The 14,568-nt window shown below is 38.2% G+C and overlaps 1 protein-coding gene across 1 annotated transcript; it reads right to left on the bottom strand.

Moving 5' to 3' along the window:
* Nucleotides 1–1,434: 1,434 nt before the first annotated feature.
* Nucleotides 1,435–14,155, bottom strand: LOC104166578 (midasin-like; the record flags this gene model as incomplete). Its single annotated transcript, XM_009706562.1, has 13 exons — nt 1,435–1,943; nt 3,252–3,394; nt 5,178–5,241; nt 6,224–6,338; nt 6,433–6,506; nt 7,153–7,327; nt 7,704–7,819; nt 8,714–8,803; nt 10,639–10,796; nt 12,325–12,498; nt 13,147–13,348; nt 13,526–13,627; nt 13,994–14,155. Coding segments are annotated over 13 exons (1,764 nt in total), but the record flags the coding sequence as incomplete, so codon positions are not given.
* Nucleotides 14,156–14,568: the final 413 nt, after the last annotated feature.

The raw sequence follows: 14,568 nt of genomic DNA, 5'->3' as shown, positions 1-14,568 counted from the left end.
TGCCTTTCTGCGTTACTCACTCAGTGTTTGCTTGTACGGAATACAGTGCAAGCTCTTTGTTAATTGCAGAGGGAGAAAAAAAACCACTTGGTTTAAACATTTGTGCAGTAAGCACAGGGTGTGCACTGCTGATACAATTGTGTCTCAGGCTGTAACAACATCCCTATAATTTGCAAGGAAGCCTATCCTTGCAATCTTAAGAAAAGCTCTAGTTTCTAAAATATTTTCTCCAAGTTTCTTACTACAAATGCTCAGTACAAGTCTGAAATAGAAGTACATTCTGGAGAATTACCTAATGAACTAAACCGACCTATTCCCACAGTTAAATTTCCCAAAGCATGCAAGTATTTTTATACAGGTACAGAAGATCTAAAGAACATTGGAGAGATGGTATATAGTACCTGACATTTAACTTCTGATCGGATAGAGCGCCCCTGTTAAGTCCACAGTTCTGCAGTTTGCTTCTCATGAATTAGCTGTGGCAAAACTATACAAATATGAGAAAGAGCCTTGCTGGGCCATTTCACGCCTCTGGGTCTCGCCACTGCTGGGTCTCAGAACAGCTACAGCAATACTTCAAGTAAGGTTTTCTATCCAGAAGCCAAAGACAATGATCACATCTTTGGGAATACATCCACATTTCCAGCCATTTTCTGACGAACTCCTGCACCACACTTAGAATGAGACACGTTCAATTTCTGTATGCAAAGAAAATCTTCAAAGAGTTTAGACCAGGAGCATTTAAACAAAGTTTTGTCTCGATGAAAATCTGAAGGAGTCAAAAGACTGGACCTCTAATCAAAACTCTGTGCTGGCGTTATCCTCATAAAAGGAGGATAGGTGTTGTATTGTGGTTTATGTAACTTCATTTTTCATATGAAAATTTGTATTTGTGCACTGCTAGAGAATGCACAGCATTTCCATGTGGCAAATTTGGTTAATTTATTAAAGCTTTGATCAACTGAAAGAAGAGACATCATAATTACAAACAGTGGTACCTCTTTTTATTAGTACAGACAATATAAGATGCATAGCTTTTGCAATGAAAAATCATGTCCATGCTCTAAGACATCGGATTAATGAAACATCCCCAACATCTGCCTTGGACAGAGGGGCAAACTTCACAGTGTAAACTGAGAACATAGGGATGATCATATGGCATTATTCATAAAACTCCCTGTTGGTACTGTCAGACAAAAATCAGCAATAATTAAATAGGATTGTTAAACTGCAGAATAGTTTCAAGTATTCAAGTACTTATTTTTTTGGTTGTTTAAAACCATCTGCTTCCCTTGCTCCCCGATTCCTTCCCAAAGAGGCACCAGCCACGTGGATGAGGCCAAAGAATGCTTTTTTGCAAGACACCTGAAGTTCTTCTAATGCAGAAATGCCTTTGCAGAAGCAAGACCGATTTTTCTTATTGCAATAGACAGTGGCAGAAATAATTTTACCTCTCTGAACATTACAAATAGTTTTTTTTTAAAAGTAATAAGTTACTACAAGAGAAGTTGAAGAAAGTTTTACGTTATTTGCGGGAACAGGCAATGAAAGAAGATGATAGTCTCACCATTGCATAATTGTCCTCTGACAAGCGTGGGAGAACGCACCTAGACAATTTTGTTCTTACGGAGTCTGACTGCCGGAGGGCAGCTCCTGCACATTAATCCTAGTTAGCAAGAGGCCTTACGAGCTCTCCGATGAAATGCCGTTTCATATATTTCAGCGGTTTAGCAGCAATTGGGTATTGGCTTTGTCTACAAAGTGTCTGAAGCAGTCACCAGTTCAAACCACTGTCTGAGCGCATCACTGAGAGTTTCTGGAAGCGCGTTCACATCTCTAAGGATCATGTAGAATGGGAATGGGAACTCTTCCATGTAAGATCTGATTTCAGGCAATTCTCCAGGTCCTTTGAATATAGGTACTTTAATGTCCAAAATGGAATCCTGTAAAAAAGAATTTGTTACTTCTAAGCTACATGCATCTTTTACAGACCTTTGATACCATTTATCCTATTTTTCAAATACTTACAATTCCTCCTCTGTTAAATCAAAAGCCGTAAGTGTTCAATGGTAAATCAAATCAAAAGCTGAACACAAAGTAGTTAAATACTTTTGCCCTTTTAGATAAAAGTGCTCTAACCAACGAATTATAGGCCAGAACAGACTAAGCTTAAGCTTCTGCAATACCAAGTTCCATAAATAAATCCTGGTTTTAATTAGTATTTTATGATTTGAGTTTATTGTTATCACTTTAGTTTTATACATTTGATGCCTTCCTGACACTCTGTCATCTGTAAGCTCTTTATGGCCAAGTTCAACTTGCATTTGTGCAGTGATCTCATACAAGAAGATTCTTAGCAAATTATTTTATAATATTTCAAACACACACTACAAAGACAAAAATCAGACTAAACTCCAGCTGTGCTTCTTGTAAAGTAACTACTTAGTTGCTCAGTGTAGCACCTCAGAAAATTAATAAAGCTTATGAAAAATGCATTTCAATGCCCCAAATTTTTGCCTGACCTTATATAGCCAGGTTTCATCAGAACCTTGTAACAGTTTGTCAGCAAGAGAATTGTTAATTTTTCAACAATAAATATAGCAGATGAGTTTTGTACAGAAGAAATAAAAATATACAAAGAAAATGTGAACTACTAAATCGGAGTCTTCACCACGTGATTCAAAGTAAGGCTTAAGTTTGCTCACTTACTGCACTACAGAGTCTCTCTGAAAAGCTTCCAGATATTTCATCTTCCCAGACAAGGAAATCTAACAGTTTTCTTTCCCAGCTACCAAATGCCGTACCCAGCTTTCCCAATTCAGGCACCATCTCATAACCTCTCTGTCTAATGCTTAATCTCACATTGGCTCCAGCTGCCATATCAAATGGAGACTGCTGTCAGAAATTATCAATTTGAATCAAAATTGAGATGGAACAAAGCATCTCTCAAGCTGCCAGCTATTTCTCTGGTGACCAAAATCTACAACCATTACATTTGAAGACAGGAGCTCTTACTTAGCCTTTCTGTGGCATGGAAGCTGGATTCCCGCCCCCCCAAATACAAAAGAGGGCAAGAATCACAGTAGGGAGAAATCACAGAAGATCTGACAGATGTTGCGAAAAACTGAAATTGGGCTAGGTATCTTTGACCTCTGCAAAAGATAAGATAGCACTACAAAAGACAAGAAAAAGATTTGTATCAATTTCTCATTCACTGCAGTTGAATACTTCTTCCTTGCTCACTTACTTACCCGGGAATTGGGATTGTCCAACACTACAAAAATAACAAAGATATTGGCATTCTGAGCTGCTTGAACTGCTGCTGTCACTCGTTCCTTGCCTTCCAAGAAAAGGCCTCTTCCATCAGATACAATCAAAAGCAGCTGCGCTGTTTCTGAGAACAAAGAACATTTTAAATTCCAGTAAGTTAGAGTAATCCATTTAAAAGGCAAAAACCCCTATTTTGTTGTTAGCCCTGTGGGTATAATGGAAAACTGAGTTTTCCTAAGGAGAGAAGTCTTTATCAGATAGAATTCTGCGACTTAACATTAAGCTGCAGTGATGACTGGATCAAGAAAGTTTTTCCCACTATGTGAAACCATTGAGAATAACTGAGGGAAAAAAAACCCTAGTTCATCAGTACCACAATCAAGGATGCAAAGCATGGAAAATACCCAACGAACATAGCCATGGCCTTGTCTTGCATGCCTGGTAAGTGCCTAGGAGTTAAATATTGACTGAATTATAAGAGTCCAGCCGCTAGATCACTACCTCAGTAGAGCGGCAGCTGCTGCAATGAAATGAGTCCAAATCTATTCCTCCAGAAGCAGGTACCTATAGGTGCATCTATATTAGCATTTCACCTTGGACTAAGACTGTGCTTTTGAAACATGGTTCCCTGTTGTCCCCATTTTAACGGGCTTGGCTTCCATCAGAGAGCAATCTTGGACTGCCCAAAATGGGTTATTTTTGGAGGAAACTAAACCAGAAGATAGGCTCCAGAGGCACAGTCAAGGCAGTCCAACCACTACAAGGCATTCAGCCCTTGGGATCAGACAAGCTGGTCTGAAGTAAACCTCCTGAAACATAGCACAGATGCTGGGTCCCTCAGCACTGACCATTTTCAGAGGTGTTACTTGACCCAGGTTCCCCCCAGAGTCAGAGATATATCCCTCTAAAGGGACATTCTAGCTAAGTTACATATCTATCATCTTTTAACTACAAAGGAAATCACAGTAGTTAGTCAGGAATGCAAGCCCCTCTCTCCTGTTCCCCCCACAGCATAATGGCTAGGGAAGGATGAAGAACACTTCCTTCTTTTCTGCAGACAGACCACAAATGTGACAGGGCTCGGTCTTTTTACAGAAAGGGGTGATGTATCCTACTGCCTTTTCTCTTGCTAGCTCCCCGATTCTAGGGGGCCGATTGCTGCCCCCTGATTGCTGCTGCACCCCAGCCTAGTTCAACAGGACTGGATGCTGCTCCCCCTCAGAATATTCTGACAGCCTGGCCATCCTGTGGCAAAGCAGCTGTGGATTATAAATCCCAAATTGTCCATTTCTGGGAGTACTTCAACAACAAGAACTTTTTTTAAATATGGGTGTCACTGTGACAAGCTTTTAACTAGCACAAAGCAGCCTTTTAGGCTAACTGTGGGTCAGCTGTGAGGTAACAAGCTCTCCAGCTTTTCTGGGAAATTCAAGCAGCTTATGACCTGAACTTGCACCACAGTGAAAAGCAGGTAGGAGGCAAACACTCACCCGCCCTCAGAACAGTCTGCTTCTGGATACCCACAGAAATGAAGTTCAAGCAAAAGAAGTGCCTAGGGAGTCAAGGTCACTAGGAATCTGGACAATGCTCTAAAGCAGGCCGTGTCTAGGACTTAAACACAATCTGAAAACATGATGTAAAGGGAGGCAGGTAAGGTGTGCCTTTTTTTAAAAAGCCTTAAACAAAATTTCAGTGAGTTATTGACAGATATGAAGTAGGTGTCTTTTGGGTTTTGAGCTAAATTTCAACCAAACATTCCTTTTGACAAAACAAAACCCAAAGCCCTAATGCAAGTGATGTCTCAGTGCTAGGAGTATTTCTGGCAGCATATTGCTTCGGGACTGTAGTGAGCATTCTGCTGTTGTGGCAACAAGCATAGTAACAAAAAAAACCCACAAAAACCTCACCTGGATTAATGTTTTGAGACAACTGCTGTGCTGCAGCAAACATATTTGCTGATGATTCTAGAAACTGCAGAGGAAACAAATAAGAAGATTAAGTTATCTCATCATAAAATTATAAATGTAATAATGGTAACATTTTTAAAGAACACATTTCTGTATTTTAAATGCCAAGACAGTTTAGTGTGACCACCTACACAGATACAGTCCTTGGCATTTTCCTGTATTAACCCCTCCTTTAAATTTAATAAGTATTTTTGAACTAGAGAATCTTCATAAAAGCCTTCAATCTGGATTTAAAATTTTTCCAATGCTAACAAAGCCATCAAAACCACAGTAAATTGTTCAAGCGATTAATGGCATAATTAAAAATATACATCCTATTTCTAGGTTGAACTTCTTTGGCTTCGACTTGCAACAGAAGTATCTAGTTACATATTCCTCATTAAAACTAAGGATATCAACTGTCAAGTCCTCCCAATTTTGGCATTTATAAGATTACTGTTGAGCTATTTGGGTTTCCTCCTTTTCCATTTAATATTAACAGAAGATTTTACTCAAGTCTGGAAAGGTAAGACCGCAAAAGCCTTCCTAAAAGAAAACTTTGCAGCTGTCCAGGAAGTATTACTATAGAATGTTATTTTCTTCAGGAATCAGTCAAGTCTGACAAACTTACAGCCTGACAAGCATACAAAGCTTTTCCTCCTACTGCTACAGTGGAATTCATGGCATGAAAACTCCTAAACTCCCACAAACTTTGATGGGATTTGGCACTGGGTACTCAATAGCTTGTACCCAAAACACTGTTTTAAGACCCAATACAGAGGAAGACGAATGCTTAAGAGTGGCATAAATCAGAACTAAAAGTGAGAAAACATTCTTCCTGTTACAAATTTGTGACCATTCTATCTCTTTGTTATCTAACCAGCTATCACACTCTCAAATATAAACAACCAGTAAACGTTACAAAGTGATCATGAAACCATTAAACTGCTAATGTCTTGTCTGGAAAAGATTTGCAAACCTGTTGCCCTAGAGGCATTCTGGTGTACCTGGGCTATTTTTGTTTTCTTCTGCTGAAATTTGCAAAGACGCAATATCCGCGTCCCTGACTGGTCACTGAACTGTTCGTGGAATGGGTGCAGCAGCTGAACAGTCTCTCCAAAGCTTTAGAAAAGAAGAAAAAAATTACAGTGTGAAGCGAGTACTTACATTGTGCTCTGAAGTCTCAAAGGAAAGTCAAGATTTCAAATAAACTCACCTACACACAGCAATTTGCCCCACTTCTAGAAGAGTTAGTGCGTTTCCAATAACTGCCAGGGATTCATATGCAAGCTATAAAAGAAAAAAATTACATCAAAAATAGGATATTCCAAGTTTTACTCACAGCTTAGTATTAAATATGAAGAATGTTACTGAAGTTGGTTTTCATCATCTAGTAAAATAAATGAAGAGACTTCCTATCTTTTTTGCTGTTATAGTTATGCAAGTTAGTCATTGCAATAAGGATATGCTGGTTCTACTCGAGGGCTTCAGCTGGTTGATTCAGAGATACCACTTTAGGCAAGGTAATGAAATAAGCACTGAAATAATTATTTGGAAGGAAACATACATTTTTAATAAATAAAAACCCTACAAGTGAGCTATGATGACCTAATACTTAATCCTCCGATGAACTGCATGGCTAAGCAAGTTTTGGCCTTTTGTAGGCTACAAAAAATAGTTTTCCAGTGGATACGTGCACCGCTGTCTAACAAATTTAACATCTCCTCCTTTCAGCTAACTTTCACTGATCTTTTAGCAACAAACCTCTTCTGCAGGAACTGACAAGAGTTAAGTGCATGGACCAGAAAAATAGCTGCTCTAGAATCACCCGTCAGGTTTTCCAACAGCAACCAGCTCTGTATGAAACAAGTCAGCAGCTGACATACTCATTGACAACAGGCAGTTTCTTCACACTTCTTCTAAGGTTTTATTTTACCTGTTTAGAGTGATTGTCTATCATACTAGAGGAATCATCAATAGCCAAGCAAATCTGGTACTGTCGTTTACTGGGCTTGGTCCTTCGCAACCAGATCTTATCTTTTCGGAACTGACTGGCAATATATGGAATGACTTTGCGCATGTTCAGTCTCTTCCCTGTTCTGTAGTCTCCTCTGAAAATTAAGGAAAAAAAGAGAGTGACAGAGATCATCAGCAAATACCTCATTCTGGAAATCCTGGCCTATGCAGCACATGCACTAAAATAAAAAAATTTTGTAAAATATAAGAAAAACAAAATTGGTTTGATCACCTGTTGAACAGAAGGGAAAAAATAGGAGGCAGTATCCTCAGGATGAGTACCTACTACTATATCATGTTTGCATTTCATAAAAACCTAGCGTTTCCATACAAAAGTAAAATGAATGTATTTGCAAACAGGAATAATTGCTATAAAGCAAGAACAACATAGACCTGCAGTTGTAGAGAGGTTAAAGCCCCCCAAACCCAGGAGTTTAAAGAAAATAAAAGCCTTGAAAAGACCCAACTTACTTCAGTTTGGCTGCCTGAGTGGGTTCCAGTATGAGTCGTAGCTGTTCACAAAGCTGCTGTGATAGAGGAGCTGTCAATACCAAATACCTCTGCCACAACTGTGCTGCTTCCTTCTCCTAAAACATCATACATCACAGAAAGAAATAAAAGTGAATTATGAAAAACCAAAAAGTTGCGAAGCACTGTCTGAAAAAAGAAAACAAACCTCAGTGTACCAAGGGGGAGACAGTAGGTAACTATCAGGTGCAACTGTGAGGGTGTCTTGGGACTACTCTATAAAGATGACAATTTGCATTCAACTTGGGATGCTCCTTGCTGCTACAAAGCCGCAATGTGCAAGGATCATTTCTCTAGGAGTACACAAAGCAACTTTAGCATTGCTGTTGATATAGGAAAATCTTGTAGTGGCCACCATCTGGTAGCTGGTATTACAGCAAGGCAAGCCATAAAGTCTGCTATGTTCTCTATTGACCATCAAAAATTAAAATTAGTTAAAATTCAGCAAAATGCTGGCAATTTCATTCAGGAATTACTTCCAAATATGATTTACAATTCATGACCCAGACAGTCAAAGCAAGTATCACATTCTGGTTCTGCTGCTGGTTAGCTCAAACTCCACCATTGCAACTGAACGAGGCGGCTTCTGTTGATCATAATTTTGTGAAAGTGGTGTCCAGCACTTAACCGCAGATGACAACTCAAAATGGAAGGAACTTGGTAGGACTGAGAAAAATGTTTAACTATCCAAGTTTTAGATGTCATTATCAACAGAGTAACCTTCTGCAAACAGCACACTCAAAACAAGATTGGAATCATCTTGCTTTAAGAATAACTTTTTTTTTTTTTCAGAATAAGTTAAACATAACAACAAAAATATCTAAATCATGCTATTTTGAATATTTAGATTCCAGCCTGCTTGGCTTCCTCAATGCTTCAGCAGTAAAACCAAGATGAAATAATGCAATGAAGGATTCTTATGACAGTTTTATATGAAAAATAAGGTCACAAACCTCATCTGGAGTTCCAGACCGCTGTGTCTGCCAAGCTTCCAATTGCCTTTCAAGTTCCTTTCTTAGCTCTTCAGGATCTCTAACGATGTGCTAGAAGTACAGGTATGAGATTTATGAGACAAAAAACCAAGTTCACACATCTGGTGATCCCCAAACTATAGCAAACTATTAAAAAGCAAAAATGCATTGTTCTTCCTCTTTTAGACATAAAAACACCTTAACAAGCTTAAATGAAGATTTCAATCTCCATTTTTTAACAGCGTCCATGTACCTCTCCACAAATATGTGCATCTGTGACACAATCAACATAGAAACAAAGCTAGGAAGATCTGTATCATAGATGTTTCAAACATTGAAAATGATCAAATACAGAACTTCCAAGAGAATTTAATGAAATGATCTTGACAAACACCAGATTTTATGACAGTATAATGGAGATCAAACTATTAAATACTACCTATCTAGTGTCTTCCCAAATATAATATATAATATGCTCCACTTAGTGGGTTTTTTGTGTTTTGTTTTTTTTTTTTTTTAAAAAAAAAGCTTCATTCAAACCACTTAAAGAATTGAATGACATCTTCCTCTTTACCTGCCAGCAAATACTATTTGATAAACCATTCTATTAAAGGACACCCAAGCTTTATTACACTTCTTTTACTTTTATTGTGCTTTCAGCGACAACTTCCGTTCCTGACTTGTAAAACCATAGTTTAGCCAAACAGAGGTACATCATCTGCAGGTTTACGGATTAAGGAAAATAAGTCTATGAAGGCAAACTCAACAGTACTAATAACTTCTCATTCCACAGGATGCAGCAAAAGTCCCTCTGGTCACCTACTGCAGGTTCAAGGAAGGGAGGAGGAAGAACGTTCATGGAGGGGGCTTCTTGTCTGTCCCTTTTGCTGAAAGGTGAGAACTTGCATTTTTCCCCCCAGTTTCTCCCTTCCTCTTTAACTGGTGCTGCAAGGGCTCCCCCTCCTGTTTCAGGTTTTGCACGCCAACTGAAAACAACAAAAGGCACCTAACTCTTCTGACAACAGCAAAACACTCTTGCATTCAGCAGCCTTTTTCCGAAGAGCTGCAACATTTAGCATTAAGATGCAAATACCAGGTATAGTTGGCACACAATCCTTTCCGTGGTGTGCATAGAAAGAGTAAAGTATTGCCCTCCAAGTATGTACTCAGGACACAGTATTATAAGCATGAAAGGTCAATACTTGTAAAAAACAGACACTGAAAATATTCTTACTTTTTCAATTGAACACCATCAACTGCTTCTATGCCATAGCTCTTTATCATAAAACGTGCTTTTTCACAGCTAGCAGTTTGCACTGGGAAACTACGAGTGTTACATGAAGCTCCAGGATTTTCTAAGCTCTATTTTTTGAATTGAGATATTCATAAAAGGCTCACAGAGGTTCTATAATACTTGCAATCAGCTTTTTTGAGGAAGTAACATATTGTGATGAATTAACTGAGGTGAATTCTTTGTCCACAATGGTGTTTTATAGTCACTGATGCCTAGCGCTCTCATCACTCTGAACCTTTCTTTTATCTTCAGGCCACACACCCTTGCCCATTGCTTTCCACTCTACCCAAGCATTTGATCAGCAAATTCATCTGAGCAACAGTTCTTGACAGTTAGAAAAACAATTTATTTTTTTTTTTAAAAAAAAGAGTGAGGATGGGACCTTCCCACATAAGGATGAGAAGGACTTGTCATTTTAGTCATCATTCAGCAGCATATACAACAGCTGGTTGGGTGTTACTTTTAATTCTGCTATTACAGAACAGCAAGCTACAGAGTTGTCCGAATGAAAGTAATTCTCAACATTTGCAGTCACAGAGTTTTGTTAACACAGGTAAAATAAAATAATTGTTTCTACTACTTTAGTGGCAAGAAGACACATTGGGTATCATACCTGGGGAGCGTCCATCAAAAACTGATGGGCTGTATGTATGGTCGAGTCCTTGCTTCTCTCTGGCTTCTCTTCAGTCACCTTTGGTAGCTTTTCTGTTGTAGAATCATTGACATCCTCTGACTCAAAAGTCTGGATCTCTGGCTCCACTTCACCTGGTCCTACAATCAAAAACTAATTACTAACTTTGTGGATCACAGATAATACAAGAACCAATATTGTATCTTGACTCTTTTACAAAGTGTCTCAAAGTGTCTCACATGCTTTGTAGTGAACCCAGACTTTTTTTTTTTTTTTTTTTTTTTAAAGAGAAGTGCACAAATTTTAAAAGACAATCAATTCTAGGAATAGGATGAATACACCTTGCAACTCAGTGGAACACATAAATATGCATTTCCTTATGCAAACTATTTTTCTCTTTTACAATCTTCTTGCCAAATTAACAAAATATTGGCAAACAGATCTTTAACACCTGAAAACTCCATTGGTGGAGGACATTTTTTGAGCTTCATAGCCTCTCTGACAGAGTGACAGGAGGTAATTTGAGAACATTCAGAAAATCATTTTAAAAAAAAGGCAATCTTTTCTTATCTCATCTTTTACTCTAGTTTTGTAACTGAACAGTTTCCTATAAATTAGAAATCAATTTACAGATAAAGGAATGGACTAAAGGTTTTCTTTTATTATTGTTTCTACTATACTACACTGTTTAACAACTCATTTTTTAAGAATTATTCTAAGAAAAAAAGAAGTATGACATTGTAGGAGATGTTTCAAAGATCCTAGTTTTTCAGAACATAGTGTTAAGAGGATCATGTGGAAAAACAAAGAGACTGGTTACATGCACGCTTGTACCATAAAGGTAATGAGTCTAGGAAGAGATTTAAGTGAAGAGATAAAACCTGAAGGGAGTGGGAGGCAAGAAGGTGAATTCGAGCTGGTAAAACTCTTGCCTCCCCTCTCCAGCCAGCTTTTGTGTTGTTTGATAAGAAAGCCATTCAAAATTCCAAGCTACAGTGTCATTTGCTTAGATTCATCAAAATTAAATACTTGTGTTGCAACTGGCAAGAGATATTTACTTATATATAGCTTATTTTGTTTGTGTGGGCTGCGTGGCTGACAAGTCAGACCTATCTTCTTCTCATCTACCAACCATTCACACCCGATAGCCATTTTCTGTTAGGCAGCTCAATTTTGTTTTGTTTCATTCTCACTTGAGGAAGAAAGCAGTGAGACAGTGACACTTTGGTGCCTCACCAGATGTTGTTCAGACCAGCTCCTCAACTCCTTGATGCTTGGTCAGAAGTTGCACATAAAAACATTTGAGTTATGTGGTGCTGATGCTTGTGACACTGGAATGCATTGTTATGTGCCAATTAATTACGTGAATTGGCATTGTGTCTAACAGCAGGAAAGTGTTTGCTTTTTACTTCTTCAAAGAAGTGGATAAAGATTAGAGACCATTAACTTGAAAGAAAGCAGCAAACCCCTCTGTTGCTCAACCAATTTAGCAAAGGCTAATGCTGGTTACTAGGCAGGAATAGTACTGCAGAAAAAAAAAAAATCAATTAAGAGCAGATGTTTTAATCTTATAAAACATATACACACCATTACATGCAAATATAAATAACTACATATACATTTAAAGATGCACATCAACGTATGTTCAGAATGTTTAAGTTAATGTACCAGGAGTTTTAGTGGCAGTAGACGTCTTTTTTTCTGGCTTCAGCTCCTCTGTGTCTACTGTTCTGAGATCTTCATCGTTCTGCATTTCTGTTTCCATAGCTGCATCTTCAGAATCTCCCTCTTCCTTTTCTTCAAGGGGCATAATAGGTTTCTCTTGCTCCTTGCTAGCTACATCTGTACAAAGGCAACAATACTTAAGGGGAAAAAGGAAGGAAAAGTAGTGAAGTTGCAAAAAAATGTTGCATTCTGAGGTCAGTGCACATCAGTTTTAGTGAACTTCAGAAGAGATCTCAGCTATTGTCTCAAACCTCAGTTTTATCTTTCACTATGCTGTGCCATGTTGTATCAATAAGCTGCTGCCCTGAAACCCGGATGAATAAAATTGACTAGTTACCTTAACAGAAACCAATTTATTTAATTAAATTTAGATTAGAGGAATCTTTTTAAAAAGACATCAATTTGTTTCATACAGAATAAAGAACGTGTTGTGTTATCCTAAATATTTTGCATGTGTGGTAGCAGTTTGGGCTTCAAAATAATTAAAGTAAGATTTGGAGAGAACAGATTTTAAAGAAGTTTATTAAGCTAAAATCCATTTTTTTTTGAGTCAATTTGGTATTTTCAAAAATGTTGTCATTAGTTTGAACCTGATTGCCAAACAGTAGCATTTATTGTAGTGAAATGGTGCTAGATCTTAAACCAAAGCAAGGATTGTTAAATATAACTTTAAAAAAACATACTGGGAAAAACTATAGTAAATAGGAGCGCTTCAGGATTTGATTCTGCAATGACAAGTCTTTACACCCTGAAGTACCACCATACCGTATGTCTGTGCATCATAGCATTCGGAGCCTTGTTTAATGTGTTCAAATGCATCAGCCTCCTCCACATTTTGGTTAGGCTGAGTTGTATTCTGCTTTGCTTCACTGCTGGATTCTATGGTTCTCAGTCTCTTGTGGATATGTTCATTGTGATCTCCCATTGAGCGTTCGTTGTCTGCCTGACCAGGTTTCCTCTTGAAACTCTGAAGAACAAATTTGCACCGTGAACTTCAAGTGAGGTGCAGCCAAACACTGAGTAGAACAAGAGTTCTAACAAGGAGAAACTGAGTCCTGCCCATTTGGTTAATATTAAAATATTATTAATATTCAAATAAAGATAATATTCAAATGAAGAAAAAAATAAAAAAGAAAATATGAACCTGGGTATTTTTTCTGCTTTGCTTCTGAGAAGGCATCCGGGCCATGCGTGTGGATTCATGGCCTTCTGATTGATTTGCACTTGAAGCTCCACATCCATTTTCCTGAGAAAGAACAACAAAAAAATATCATCAAACTGAAATGGAAAATAGCAACTGTTGTAGACAAACTTCAGAAGTTAAACTGCAATACTGTGCTACTTGTTGCGAATGACAAATGGCTCACAGCTACAAGTATTATTCTTGTGCAGAGCAGACAAGACAGTTCTGCAGCTCAACAATTGGCCTAAACTTACCACACAGTTTTCCCTGCTATGGTCTTCAATTTTTTTCAGTGAATTTATAATTGGCGTTCTAAAACCTGAATCTTATATGCAGTTCTTAAAAACATGGCAGCAGTTCCTTGATTGTAACTTGAAAACATATTCACAAGTTCATCATTTTTAACTCAGACACTTTGATGTAATTTACCTCTTTAGACTGGTCTCTTTCTGAAGCCTCTCCAGCCAGCTCAACAGCACTGTCACTCTGCAGGTTTTCTTTCCCAGTCTGCCCTTGTGTCTGATGCTCCATTCTTTCCTCAGGCTCAGGGATCTGCTCATCCATCTCTGAATTATCTTGACTCTCCTCTTCCTGAAATAACATCAGTTTATTTTAACATTCTATAAAACATTGGGAACTGGGTACTATTGAAAGGCATTTAAAGAATAATGCAATCAGACACAGTCAACATGGGTTCAGAAAAGGAAAGTCCTGTTTAACTGATTTGATATCCTTCTATGATAAGGTCACCTGCCTGCTGGATGAAGGGAAGGCAGTGGATGTAGTTTTTCTGGATTTTAGTAAGCCTCCTGATACTGTCCCTCCCAGCATCCTTCTACACAGTTTGTCCAACTGTGGGATAAGCAGGTTCATGGTGCGTTGGGTGAAGAACTGGCTGAAGGGTAGAACTGAAAGGATTGTAGTGAATGGGGCTACATCTGGCTGGTGACCAATCACCAGCACTGTTCCTCAGGATTCAACTCTAGGGCCAGTTCTGTTCAACA

This window comes from Cariama cristata, unplaced genomic scaffold (assembly GCF_000690535.1).
Source record: "Cariama cristata isolate BGI_N322 unplaced genomic scaffold, ASM69053v1 scaffold13468, whole genome shotgun sequence".
Taxonomy (NCBI): domain Eukaryota; kingdom Metazoa; phylum Chordata; class Aves; order Cariamiformes; family Cariamidae; genus Cariama; species Cariama cristata.
The sequence above is the reverse complement of the archived record's forward strand: the minus strand, read 5'-3'. Positions and strand labels throughout refer to the sequence as shown.